Genomic DNA, 12,691 nt, shown 5'->3' on the forward strand with positions numbered 1-12,691 from the left:
GGAATGATGCCACCTGTGAGTATGACAGCACATCCATCCCTGGGTGGATGATTCCAGGGTGATTGTGTGCACAGTCTGGGAAACTTTGACATATCTTGTTGAAATTGTTCTGATTAATAAGTTTATTAAACCAGAAGAAGGAAGAAAGAGGGTCATCTAGTTAAAGACTGTAGGGAAAGGATCAGACTGTCCTTCATCACCAACAACTGGGTGGTAAGCAGCAGGACAGCAAGCTAAATGCAACCTTTGTCTGACTTATGTGGGCAATCTCGTGTTTATTCACTGTTTCTATCAAAGCTCTCATTATGACACCTACTCTTTCAGTGCCAGGGCATCTTGCTTGTATTTATTTTTGAGCAGCATCCGGACTCTATCCAAAAGTGGAATGGAAATTCCCAGGAGAGAGCTGCAGTATGTCTGTGTTGCAGCTCGTGAAAGGAAGCGTGAAGTGGGGTCTGAATGGATGAGTCTTGAGTGCCATGTGTGAGACTTCACAGGTCTGGATAAGCAACTTATGTTTATACAGCGAGTCTGTGCGAGAGCCAGCTCTGTAAACTGAGAGATTCCAGAGAGAAAAAGTACCTTGGTAATATCACTGCACAGACACGGTGCCAAATGGGAACCTCCATTCAGAAGCTCCCATTGTCACTGTGGCCATCCCCAGAACTCAGCCTGAACACTGGGGTCACTGCAGCATCACAAGAGTAGTTTGTGTTCTAGAAGGTCAGGACCAGAACATAACATGGCAGAATCTGACCTCACCTGTGCACTGCGCTTTCAGTTGGCTTTTATTTCTCCATCTCTTTTTGTTTTCCTCGGAGGCCTGTTTACCCTTCTGGCTCTCAGGTCAATTCGATGCATTTATAGATTCATCCTTAAGCAAATCTGGAGAAAAAAGGTGAAGGTAAAGCTGTCTTGGCTTATTTCATATGCTGTGTGTTGATGTGAGAATTCAAGAATTGCATTTGATATGGAAGGAGTACTGGCTTGGACTCCTCATGTCTTAGTGCACTGGACATGGCATATTGAGTTGGGTTTGGGAAAACCCAAACGTACTGCTTTTATTTTCAAGAAGATTACTTGAGCAGGTTGGTGCCTTTGTGTATTACTCTTGTTCTCCTTGAAAGAGGAGTGGGCAAGGTGTTTTTTGCTAATGTAGCTATTGCTAGGTGCACAAACACACACACAGAAAGCTCAGCTCCTGAATGTGCAGATAAACACAGGTGCACACAGCACTAGAATGCTCGCCTTTTAATCATGATCACAATTACCTGCATTTGCATACAACTTCCATTTCTTAAACACACAAGTTTATTATATGCAAATGCACAGGAGGAATATGTACATGGTCAAGTAATTTCTCAGCAGTATGTTTTCCCACTCTGTATACTGGAAGTACTGGGAAAATTGCCCTAAGAAGCTGTTTTTCAGTACATTGGGATAGGATGGGACAAGTACAAGTGGACAAGAATGGGGTGAAGCATGCTGAAAAAAATCCGCCACCAGATCTTTTGTCCCAGTCCTCCCTATGTGCACTATGAAGCTTTAAGAAGGTATTAATAGCTCTGGAAGATAACACCAGGATGTTCAAATGACACATCCAGGTCACTTATTTACCAGGTTACAGTGCCATTTGTAGGACTGAAGAATTTTTTCTTTGTGTGTTGCTTCAAGCTGCCTCCAACAACTGTCACAGCCCATTTCTCTCCATCACTTCCAAGGGAGGACTTGATGTTCTCACCAGCTCACCCAGGTTGTATGGGCTGAAGATAAAGGGAACACCTGTGCTGCTGGCAAGCAGTAAGCAGCTCTGTGTGCCAAAAAGTTAAATTAACCTGACTCTCTGTTGTTCTCTTGGCTGCTGGAGGAGAGGTGGGGTTTAGCTCTTAAGTGTCAGCTCTTTGCAGACTCTGCTGCCTGGGAAACTGAGAAGAAGGGCCAGTGAAGTATTTCCCATTATAAGCAATGTTTTTACTGGTACATGTTTACAGGTTTTCTGTCATTGAATAATCTATGTTAGTTATTTGTTATGGTTATCAATAACTGTATCTGTGAGAAGACAGAAGTACTCAGAGCAGAAGCTGATCAGAATTAGCTGAAGCTATGCAAGAAAAACGCAATCAAAACTACATAAATGGGTTCACTACTGGCATAATATGGGAAGGAGTGGGGAAAGTAGTGGAGAGGCATTATTATCCTCTTCCTTTCAGGCTCAGGTTATGAAGCAATCACTTCAAGCTGATGAAAATCAGCATTCATTGATGCAACTAATAAAATGATGGTGCAACTGTGGTGGGAAGATCACAGTGAATGTCTGCACAGCATGCCCTCTGTGAAGTCTGGGAGGAGATGGCATTCTGGTGTGCTTAGCTGAAGGGAGACGTGCTCCTCCTTCTTTCCTCCTTCCTTCCTCCTTCCTTCCTCCTTTCTTCCTCCTTCCTTCCTCCTTTCTTCCTCCTTCCTTCCTCCTTCCTTCCTCCTTCTTTCCTCCTTCCTTCCTTCCTCCTTCCTTCCTCCTTCTTTCCTCCTCTCTCTCTCTCCGGATTGGTGGCTGGCTGTGTTTTTTTTTTAGCTGACTTAGGAAACAGCATGGCCAAGGATAACAATCTTTGTTTCTCTGTTAGAACAAAGACGCCCGGTGGTCACACAAAAGGAAACAAAGATCAGTCTACTACATAAGAATCTTCTCTACACAGATGCAAATGATGCTATCAGCCCAGACCTCCATGGGACGTGTATTGGTGAGTAGAGCATTTAGCACAGGGCTCCTCTTCCAAGGCACTGAGGGATGCGTGCCCTTCTGAACTTGCAGTTCACTTGGTCTAGTTCAAACTTCTTCCACTTACAAATACATTTGGTCTGGAAGATGACTCAGAAAGTCCTCCTAAGAAGACCATGTATATCCCAATTTGATGAATGAGTCACACGTGTGGATTCCCTGGCATTTCACAGGGACAACCAGGCCACTGGAATTGGATGGGAACCACTGGGTCAGCTGCACGCAGCCCTCAGCAGTAGCAAATCAATGTGATAATGTGGGTTTGTGTTGGTTGAGATTTTGGTTCGTCGTGAGCAGGCCTCACTAAAATGCCCTTCCTGGAGTTGTTGTAGAGTGCAGGTAATTGAATTGTGTTCCTTCTGCCTTTCTGTAAGTCACAGACAGGCAATAAAAGAGGTGTTTTAGATGGAATCTGTATTACTACCAGAATAAGCCTCATAACATCCTTTTTAATACGTGTGTTTTCAGATGATACTGGTGTTTCTTCTGAACATTGGCACGCTCATCATTTATTTTATTGATCTTACTGAGTAAGTACATCACTGATGTTTATCCCAAAAGCTTATTTAAACAAATGGTAGAAAACCCAAGCTGGTGTGTTTTCTTAGAGCTGTTTTTTGGCCACAGGTATTAGATAGTGGAGCCCATGGGTGCTGTTATGTGACAGCGTGTATCTTTCTGTCACAGCTGTTCAGGTGTTGGTATATGTAGTTTTTTGTCTATGCCTTCAAGCTTGGATTTTCAGAAGAGCTGTGAGACAGGTGACTGTGTCCTACAGCTGGAAACAGGCTTTGAAAATGGTCCCAAACCCATTTTGAAACAGACATTTTCAAAATATTCAAAGCCCAGCTGTTCCTATTGCAATATTTAGAGAATGCTAAGCTTTTAATAAAGCTCATCACATTCTACCCAAACCTCGTTTGAACATCCAGCCATCTATGTTTGGTACCCAAATGGGAATGGAGCTCTTCCCTAAAGTCTAGGTTTCTGTAAACAATTTGATGGGAGTAAAATAACAAAACTGTCTAAGAAAGCACATCGTTTCTTCTACCAATCTTCACCTAAATGCATACATCTTATAGAACGTGCTTAGGGGTAAAAAGATATTAATGTGTAAAACCCTTTGATCGATTTAATTTGCCAGAGCATTGTTCTCAGTGCTTTGCTTGGGTGGGAAAAATAAAATGGAATCATAAAATGAAATAAATAAAATATAAAAGCTGTGGAGCACTCTAAGCTGAATTCAGTCAGCAGGGGTAAACCTGAGAAACAGAATTATACATCAAGAGCAATCCAATATTGTGCTCAGTGCCAAGGCATTATAAATCTGACGAACAGCTAGGAATGGCTTTAGAAGGGAAAGAGTTTATATTTAAGGAATAAACAGGCAGTTAATCCTTTCACATGGAATTCTTTCCACGAATAGCACTGCACCTGTAGGTGAGAGTAGGCGTTCACCTGGGCTCTGACCTATGGGACTGATCTCCTCAATTGTGTTTCTGCTTTTCAAATCTTCCCCGCGTGGAGGAGGAAGAGGGGTCTCAAAGGGCTCGATTGATAGATGTAGCTGATGGCCTTCCTGGGGCAGGCAGTGTCACTGGGTGCACTCAGTCCAATAGCCTTTGCTGGACCAGGTGGTGCTGGTGGGAGAAGCTCATCCCTCCAGCTTTCCACTGCCAGGTTTTGCCCCTGATTTCCTACACCAACTGCATGCTCTATGAACCTCTTCTGTGCAAGGTCACTGGGCTGGCCTAGACGTTTAAATGGGCAGTATGAGCAAACCTGACAGACTTGCTGGAAACCCTTTGATGCTTCAGCTGCTCCCTTGGCAGATAGAACTCCGTGTTCAGCAGCAGTTGGATGAGAAATCACTGCAGGAGCTCCCAGTTTTGGAATACAAACGAGTAAAGCAGTCCACGTGAGACAGGTGAAAGGGCTTTCCTGGAGAACAGGAGGTTTTTTTTTGCTTGAACACTCTATGAATATGTGAAATCCAAACTTCCCAATGAATTTGCATGGTAGATAAGTAACACGGTTTGAACATGCTCACTAAAGCTAACAAAAACCCCGCTCCTACCGTTCCATAACTCAGTAAGGAAGTGGGAATTTAGATTACACAAAATTGTGAATGTGATTAAATTCTGCTTTAGTCAGTGTTCCATAATCAAAATATGAACTCAAGTCAAATATTGCTGTATAACCAACGCACTGTTTTCTCTTTTCACCTTTTGTCCCACTGTCTGTGACATTGGATTTCCCCTCAGAGCAGAGCAATTCCAATTCTCCTTTCCATACAGAGTCATTTATGTGGATAAATTCTTCAATGCTTTCTTCGTCTTTTACTTTGGATTACGGGTAAGTGCACTGCATGGGAAAGGTGAGTTACAAACAGACTCTATTTGGGAGCAGTTTACCTGTACGGACAGAGATGCTCTGTAATGTAATGTTGGATTGCTTTAGCTTAATTCAGAGCCACTCTGTTTTTTTTTTTCACCTTTTCTTGTAATTATGTTCTCCCCTTGGAATCTGGTTATTTCCAGCATTTCTGCAGTATCTCCCAGCTCACACATCAGCCATGTCTGTGTCCATGTCTTTAGAGCACTGAATCCATTGGTCAGGTCTCTCTTCAGCTTCTCTTGGACAAATCATGTGGCTGTGTACCATGTTAAGGTGCCATTGGTTACATCAATGTAGAATACATTTTGATTGTAGCTTTGGACATTAGAATTTTTAGCCAAGTCACCAGAAAATGGGATTTTCTCTCTTATAGCTGAGGGTGTGGTGTTGACCTGTCCTGAGCTTTCGTGATTTATTATTACTGATGCAGCAGTATACAGAGAAAGGCAGCTTAGAAGAAGAGATGAAAGGGGCAGATGAGAAAGGGAAAGAAAGCACTGTTATACCTCCGGGTTCAACCCATCATTGTGCTCTCAGGGCTCCAGCCCTGAAGCAAAACAGGAATATCAAGTTGGTGTCCACAGAAGACAAAGTTAGACAGGAGGAAGTACACAGCAAAAATGGATTTCTGTCTCAGAGATCTCCTTTTTTGCTCTGATGAGGCCAAAGATCACACACAGAACTGATGCTCTTTGATTTGATTCATCTTCAGTTTGTAGCAGCTGATGACAAACTGAGATTCTGGCTTGAGCTGAATTCTCTCGTGGATTTCTTCACCATCCCTCCAGTGTTTGTTTCTGCTCTCTTAAGGAAGAATTGCTTAGGTAAGTTAAGACTTGGAGATCCCACTTTCCTTACTTGTTCTGCATCCTACACAGAGACTCCTTTCAAATCTGGTTTGACCTGGGGAGGTTTTACTGCCCGTCTGTTCTTTCATTGTTCCAAACTGTTCCTTGGGAGCAAAATTATTCCTTAATTCTTTTTAAAAAAGCCTTTAATTTTGTGGGACTTCTGAATTACCAAACTCTGCCTCTATTCTGTCTGTGTGGCTTTGAGAGTCTCAACAATCTCTGTGCCTGACCAACAGGATGAGGAGCCACCCCAGAGGGGATGTAACTGTGGCACCCTGATTTCTGTGAATGGCTTTCTTGCATGCTTAGTGTCAGTAGTCCAGTGGACCTCTATGACACTCAAGCCTTCAGGTTACAGCTCGGACAAACCACATTTCTTAATTTTTCTCATAATTCAAAGCGCCTTGGAGGACATAAATGGAAATCCAGTGTTATAAAGGCTCTGAATACAGAGCAACGTTATCCCCTCTTGCTAGGTTTGAAGAATTGTTGAGGGTATCTGAATACGTGGAGATGCTCCACTTGTATAGACGGGTTTATTTTTTCTCATGGACTTTCCTGCTTTTCTGCAGGTCTGCGTTTTTTGAGAGCACTGAGGTTGTTGGACCTTCCCCGCATACTGCAGATCCTCAGGATCACCAAGGATGAGTGAGTTAAAGCCCTGCTGGGTACCCTCCAAAGCCCACCCTCCTCCCTGATGTCTGTGCTTTAGCTGGGTTGGGTAACAAAGGGGGAGAGTGTTGCATATGGGGGAGAAGCTGACCGTCAGTAATCTTACACTGGAAATAACAAAAATATTTATCACCATGAGCTCAGTGAAATTCTTGGAGGGAGGATGGAGATAAGGGGAAGTCATAAATCAAGACGTCTTAAAGCTTTTGAAGACAGATAAATGTGAAAAATGGTATTGCCTGCCATGTTGCCTGTGATAGAAAGGGCTTGGATGTAGGGAGACTTTTTCTGACTCTAAATCCTTCCTGTGCAGTTACTGTTACTAGAGAATACTTCATTGAGCAGAGCTGTAGGAGGCTTTAACCACTGCCAGTGCTGTGTTACGTGTTTAACATCCCAGGCATTCTGTCTTCCCATCTCCAGTTACTCCATCAAGCTCTCCAAGCTCTTTGCTGTGTTTATCAGCACGTGGCTCACAGCTGCAGGATTTGTTCACCTGGTATGTACCATCAGCTGTATGTTCTTCCTTGTCATCTTAAATCAGTATGGCGATGCAAGATTTGGGTTTCTGTTTTCTGTAATGAATGCAGCGTTCTCTTTGGAGAGGGAGAGAGAACAAATTGGTTGTAAAACAAAGCATGACTTAAGCCAGCAGAGTTTACTTGCATATGTTGCCAGATTTGGAGGCACTGATGCAGCACCACTCCCCTCTGTGGTAATGGATCACTTTGCAATAAAAAAAAATGAGTGCAGTTTTTTAATCAAATAGTTTTAGATGGGAGATGGACTTGAACCAAAACCTCTCTAAACTTTTTTCTCCTCTTTTCTCTGCCCTGGACAGGTAGAAAACAATGGAGATCCTTGGGTCCAGCCTGTAAATTCCCAGCCCATCACCTACTTCAGGTGCATGTACCTCATCATGGTGACAATGTCCACCGTTGGCTATGGTGATATTGTGGTTCAAACAGCCTTGGGTCGAGCCTTCATTTTTTTCTTCATTATTGGTGGCTTGGTGAGAAACCTATTTTTCTTTTCTGAAAATGGCAGCTGGGGGCAGGAATGAACGGGGCTGTCAGCAAAGCTTTGAGGGGTTCCAGGTACGGATTAGGCATCAATGAGCAAAAACAGCTTTAACATTAAGTCCTTACTGGCATGGCTATAGAGTAATTTCCTAAGAGCTGGCAGGGCTTCTGGTACACTTTTTTTCCTGGCTAGAGCCAAAATACTGGGCAAGATGAATCCAAGTCTATCACCAGCATAAATCCATTGTCACTGGGATATACATCCCTGCCAGCGACTTTTAGGAATCCAAAGTAAATTTGTAGCTGTTGTTTCACGTAATATAATTCTCTTGAATTAATTTATCACGATTAGGAGATACAGAATTGGCTCTGAAAAAGGTGGTATTTCTTGATGCCTTAGGTCCTGTTTGCAAATTTCATTCCTGAAGTTTTGGAAATTGTTCAAAGCCGTAAAAGTTACAAATCCTCCTACGAAGTGATGAGTGGGAAAAAGTAAGTATGGTGACTCCTTGGAAAATAAAAACTAGCCCTCTTTCTAGGTTGGGAACCAGCTCATAAGAAATTCCTATAGTAGCTTAAATCAAATCCTGGAACTTACTCTCCATTGTTCTTTACCTCAAATGTGTCCAAATAAACCTCCTCAGCAGTGTTCATTAGTGTGGGTTTGGTTTTCAAAGGAAGAGGAAATATAGACGACATGGCAGCCTCACTTAGAGATTGAGGAGGTCTATCTCCTTGCTGATTTTTAGCTATCTGTGTGATAGAGGTTCTGTGTGTTTGTTTTTGTTGTTGTTTTTCCTTCACCACTCACAGAGCCAGAAAATTAGGTACAATTTTTAGATCTCATACCGTTCCTTTTACGACTTTTCACTCATCAGATCTCCACCGTTCACCACTTCTTAACACAGTTCCAAAATGACTCCTGAAGTCTGTATCCACAATGGGTGAAATTATCTTCAAACCAAAGATACAAACCCTGGTTCTGCTTCATCAATGTGTTTAATATACTACAAGCAGATTGTGTCATACAGTGTCAGACCTGCTACAACCACTGCTGTTTTCCAAGTGTCAAATCTTCCTTGGTTCTTCTTCTAGCTATATTGTTGTCTGTGGTAATGTCACTCTGAAGAGCGTTACTACTTTCCTGCAAGACTTTTTGCTTCAGGACGAAGGGAATGTTTGCACAGAAATCCTTTTTCTGGGAGAGTAAGTATTCGTATTTCTTGGAGTTCTTCCTCTTGGACTTCCTGATCTCTCAGGGGAAAGGTGGGAGGTCTGACATTAAAGGAAGGCAACGTTATGTAGTTGATTACCTGATGATCAAAACAAATTAGAACAGCAACAAAAAAAGCTAGAAAGGATGGCCAATAATAAAGACTAATGATTAGAGTCTAAAGCTGAGCAAACTGGAGCTGGAAACAAGGCGTACATTTGGAGAAGTGAAGTGATTAATAATTACTGAAATAAATCATTAGAGAATGGGGGGATTTTCTAACCCATCTTTAAACCAAGGCTGGATACCTTCCTATGGGATTTGCTTCGTTGCTGAGATCAATGCACAATGCGAGTTTTACAATACATCATAGAAGAGAACGTTACCAAAGTTCCCGGGTGAAATACAGTTTGTATACACTGGGTAGGAAAATAACAGTTGAGTTGGAGAGAAGGTTGAAGATCAGCAGTTCCTTTTGAGCACAGAATGCAGAGTGAAGCCCTGGGAAGTGTCATTTCCTGACTCTGTGCAGTAACAGTGAGCCGTGCAATTACAGTTGCATGGAATGACACTCATGAAAAATTAATGGCAATAGCAGAAGACAGAAAGAAAAAAAAAAAAAATCCAGGAAACATTTTCACGACTGTTAAGTTTTATAAAAGCTTGTTTTCATTAAAATCTAAACTATGCGCTTTGGCTGAGCTGCCAAAATCCCTGTAGCTCTCTTTTAAACAGTAAGTAGTTACGGCAAATGGCTTCTCTGAGAAATGGAGAACTGCAGAGCATATAATTATGAGAGATTGATGGATTTTTTTTCTTTCTTGTTGTTGTTTATACCGAATAGGTCTCTTCCCAGTCTTGAGCTGGAAGCTGTGTTCAAATGCTATTCACCCTACACTTCTTTCTTTTATGGCTCCGCGCTGAACTCTGAAGATCTGAAAAGAGTTCGGGTAAGAACTTCTGTATCTTTTGCCCTTTCTTGTAGATGTGTCAGTCTTGTCAAAATCTTGTCCCTTATGAAAGGATGCATCAGCTGCTTTTACTCAGCTCATGTTGTGATTTACACTTCAAGCAGCTCCATTTTCTGTAGTGGTACCTTTTGCATACCAATATAACACTCCTGGGAACTGAAGATGTGAGAATTGGGCATAACAAACTTTTCAGACTAGAAGTATTTCAAGTGCTGAACCATGAAAAATAAAGGCAAGGCCAAAGCGATCAACTGGTTTTAAAACTGAGATATTTTGGGCAGCAGCATTTCTGGAAATAGGATCTAACTTATTGCAATAGCCCTTAGTTACCTCTTCTTGCAAGTGTGCATCGTGTTTGAGTCGCGTCCGTGAACATCCAGAGAAGAGGCCTTGTGTTTTGAGATGTTGAAGAGTCAGTAAAATATTCCAATAGAAGCGAGAGGAATGGACTTGGCATAAAGAAAAAAACAATGAAGCCAACAAAAAAATCCCACCATTGGCTTTAACTTTACTGTGGTTTCTGGTGGTTCGTAACCTGAAATTCAGTGGTGGATCTCCATCCGGTTCCCAGAAGACTAGAAGAACTCTACCCTAAATGGAACTATTTTTTTGTTATCAGTTTCACCATAGATCTCAAATATTAATTAGATGACAGAGCAAGATTTCTTCTGACCTGCCCAAATACTGACCCTTGGAAGTGCATTGGATGGACTTTGCTGGGGAAGAACACAGCTCTGCTGTCTGGCTTTTGTAACCTCTTCTAGGAAGATGTTAGCCCAAGAAACCGTAAATTTCATGTGTTCCAGCACTTTGAAAATACAAACATACATTACACACTGTAAGATTGATTGGAGCTGTGTCACTGCTGAAACATCCTGGCATGTGTACAGCTCCAAAGTAATAGGATCACGATGACCTTATGCAAGTCTTTAACTAAAGACACATGCCACTGTTAGAGATTGTTGTACTTCATATGGGATTAAACCCTGATTTAACTTTTCTCCTGTGGGATACAGATGGAGTCTGCAAATGCTTGTCTCATTCTAGCAGATGTTTGCGCTCCAGAACCCTATACTGAAGACATTTCCAATATCATGAGGTAGGATGAGATACTCCAGTGCTTTCATTCTCTGATTGATATTAACAGTGACACGGATAGTGCAGCTGGCAGCAGAGCATATTTGTCCCATCAAGTTTTTTTTTTTTTTTTTTCTGTCAGGAGAACTCTGAAAGCCAACTGACTGCTTTCTGCTATGATTTTATCAGATGCTTTGAAGGGCTAAGACAGGTAGCAGCTGTGCAGTCTTGCACAGAATATAATATTACTAAATATAGTGTAATTATTTCCTTCGCTATCCTGAATATCAGCAGTCAAGGAGTCTCTCTGTTTTACTCTGGAAATAGTTATGCTCAGCTGTCAGGTCTCATATTCTAAGCATTTTTGTACCAGTCAGACTTGAAATGAGTTCTTGTAGTACTACTGGATTTTGTGAATGTGATGGCCCAGGTGGTGTAGTATTCACCCCCCAGAATCAGTTCAGAAGTCCAAGTTCCAAACTGGATCATCTTTACTTTCCACTTGTAGGGCATCTACAGAAGTGGAGATTCAGGTCAGAAAGTCCAACTTCTTTAGCTGGACTTGAAAAAATGAGGGGTCGTAGCCAGAAGGAAGCATATTAATCTGAAGTTATATCTTTCATACAGAGTGCTGTCAATCAAGAATCACTACCCCAAAACAAGAGTCATTTTACAGATCATTCAGTCCCGTAACAAGGTATGACCATGGTCTGTCTCAGTAGGGTGTTACAGTTGGAATTCTGGCTTTAATGGAATCAAAGGCTCTTATTTGGAGAAGGCAGAGATATTGTGCAATGTCTCTTACTCATACAGCCACTAACCTAGCTGGAATATCTTTCAACCCTGTTAAAAATAAATAGCAACCATTTCGTTGTTGTTTTTGTCAAAGCTGTCAGTAAACGTGCGTTCAACATTTAAAGGAAAGACAAAACCAAAAGAACCTCAAAATCAGAAGTCTGCTTTAGACTTGGTCTATTCCAGCACGGATTGTCAAAAAAGTGCAATGACAAATATAGGAAAGACAAGGAGGATCATTGTGCAGGTACAGTGGCCTTGTCCATTGCTGGGCTGATCTGTAATTGCTTTCCTACACTGAAACAGTTATACCTGCCAAACATACCCAACTGGGACTGGAGGATGGGAGACAGCATCATCTGCTTTGCTGAGCTGAAGTTGGGCTTCATGGCACAGAGCTGCCTGGTTCCTGGTTTGTCCACTCTCCTGACCAGTTTGTTCATCGGGAAAGAGAATACAGAGGTAAATCCTTTGACATGATTAAAACAAGCAAAAAAAATGTACAAACATGACTGCTGGGCATGAAATTGCCCAAACAGCCCTCAGGGCTGCCAGTCCTGCAGCAGAAATGCTTTTGCTATCACCTAGTGGCTGTGTGTGATACTTCACTCTCCAGGACAAAACATTAAATTGGACTGCTGTTCCTGTATTCGGGGGCTTTTCATTTGCAGAATTTATTTGGGCAAACCATATAAATATCGGGTGGAATAAATATAGAAGTTTTATGTAGGTCTGCTGTTTGTAGTCACAGTGCTATTTGATAGATGCGCTGTTTCTCAGGTCCAAATGCTTCCCTGGGTCACAGCAAAGTTAGCTAAGCTGTTATTTGAAGTTTTTAAGGCATACTGTGAAAACTCAGCCAACTCTTGATGTGATGCTTTTCTCAACTAAAAAGTCCATCAAATAATTTTTGT

The 12,691-nt window shown here is 41.9% G+C and overlaps 1 protein-coding gene across 1 annotated transcript in view; it reads left to right on the forward strand.

Moving 5' to 3' along the window:
- Positions 1-742: 742 nt before the first annotated feature.
- KCNU1 (potassium calcium-activated channel subfamily U member 1) overlaps positions 743-12,691 on the forward strand; it is a 43,053-nt gene continuing 31,104 nt past the window's right edge. The window contains exons 1-14 of the mRNA XM_085242927.1: positions 743-904; positions 2,625-2,741; positions 3,248-3,309; positions 5,044-5,134; positions 5,889-6,000; positions 6,600-6,675; positions 7,123-7,198; positions 7,541-7,711; positions 8,122-8,213; positions 8,817-8,927; positions 9,779-9,884; positions 10,922-11,004; positions 11,610-11,679; positions 12,084-12,239. Of these exons, the coding sequence (XP_085099053.1) occupies positions 743-904; positions 2,625-2,741; positions 3,248-3,309; positions 5,044-5,134; positions 5,889-6,000; positions 6,600-6,675; positions 7,123-7,198; positions 7,541-7,711; positions 8,122-8,213; positions 8,817-8,927; positions 9,779-9,884; positions 10,922-11,004; positions 11,610-11,679; positions 12,084-12,239 (1,485 nt within the window). The remainder of the gene's footprint in view (positions 905-2,624; positions 2,742-3,247; positions 3,310-5,043; positions 5,135-5,888; positions 6,001-6,599; positions 6,676-7,122; positions 7,199-7,540; positions 7,712-8,121; positions 8,214-8,816; positions 8,928-9,778; positions 9,885-10,921; positions 11,005-11,609; positions 11,680-12,083; positions 12,240-12,691) is intronic.

The sequence above is a fragment of the Meleagris gallopavo genome, chromosome 24, assembly GCF_905368555.1.
Source record: "Meleagris gallopavo chromosome 24, MGAL_WU_HG_1.1, whole genome shotgun sequence".
NCBI classification, from domain to species: domain Eukaryota; kingdom Metazoa; phylum Chordata; class Aves; order Galliformes; family Phasianidae; genus Meleagris; species Meleagris gallopavo.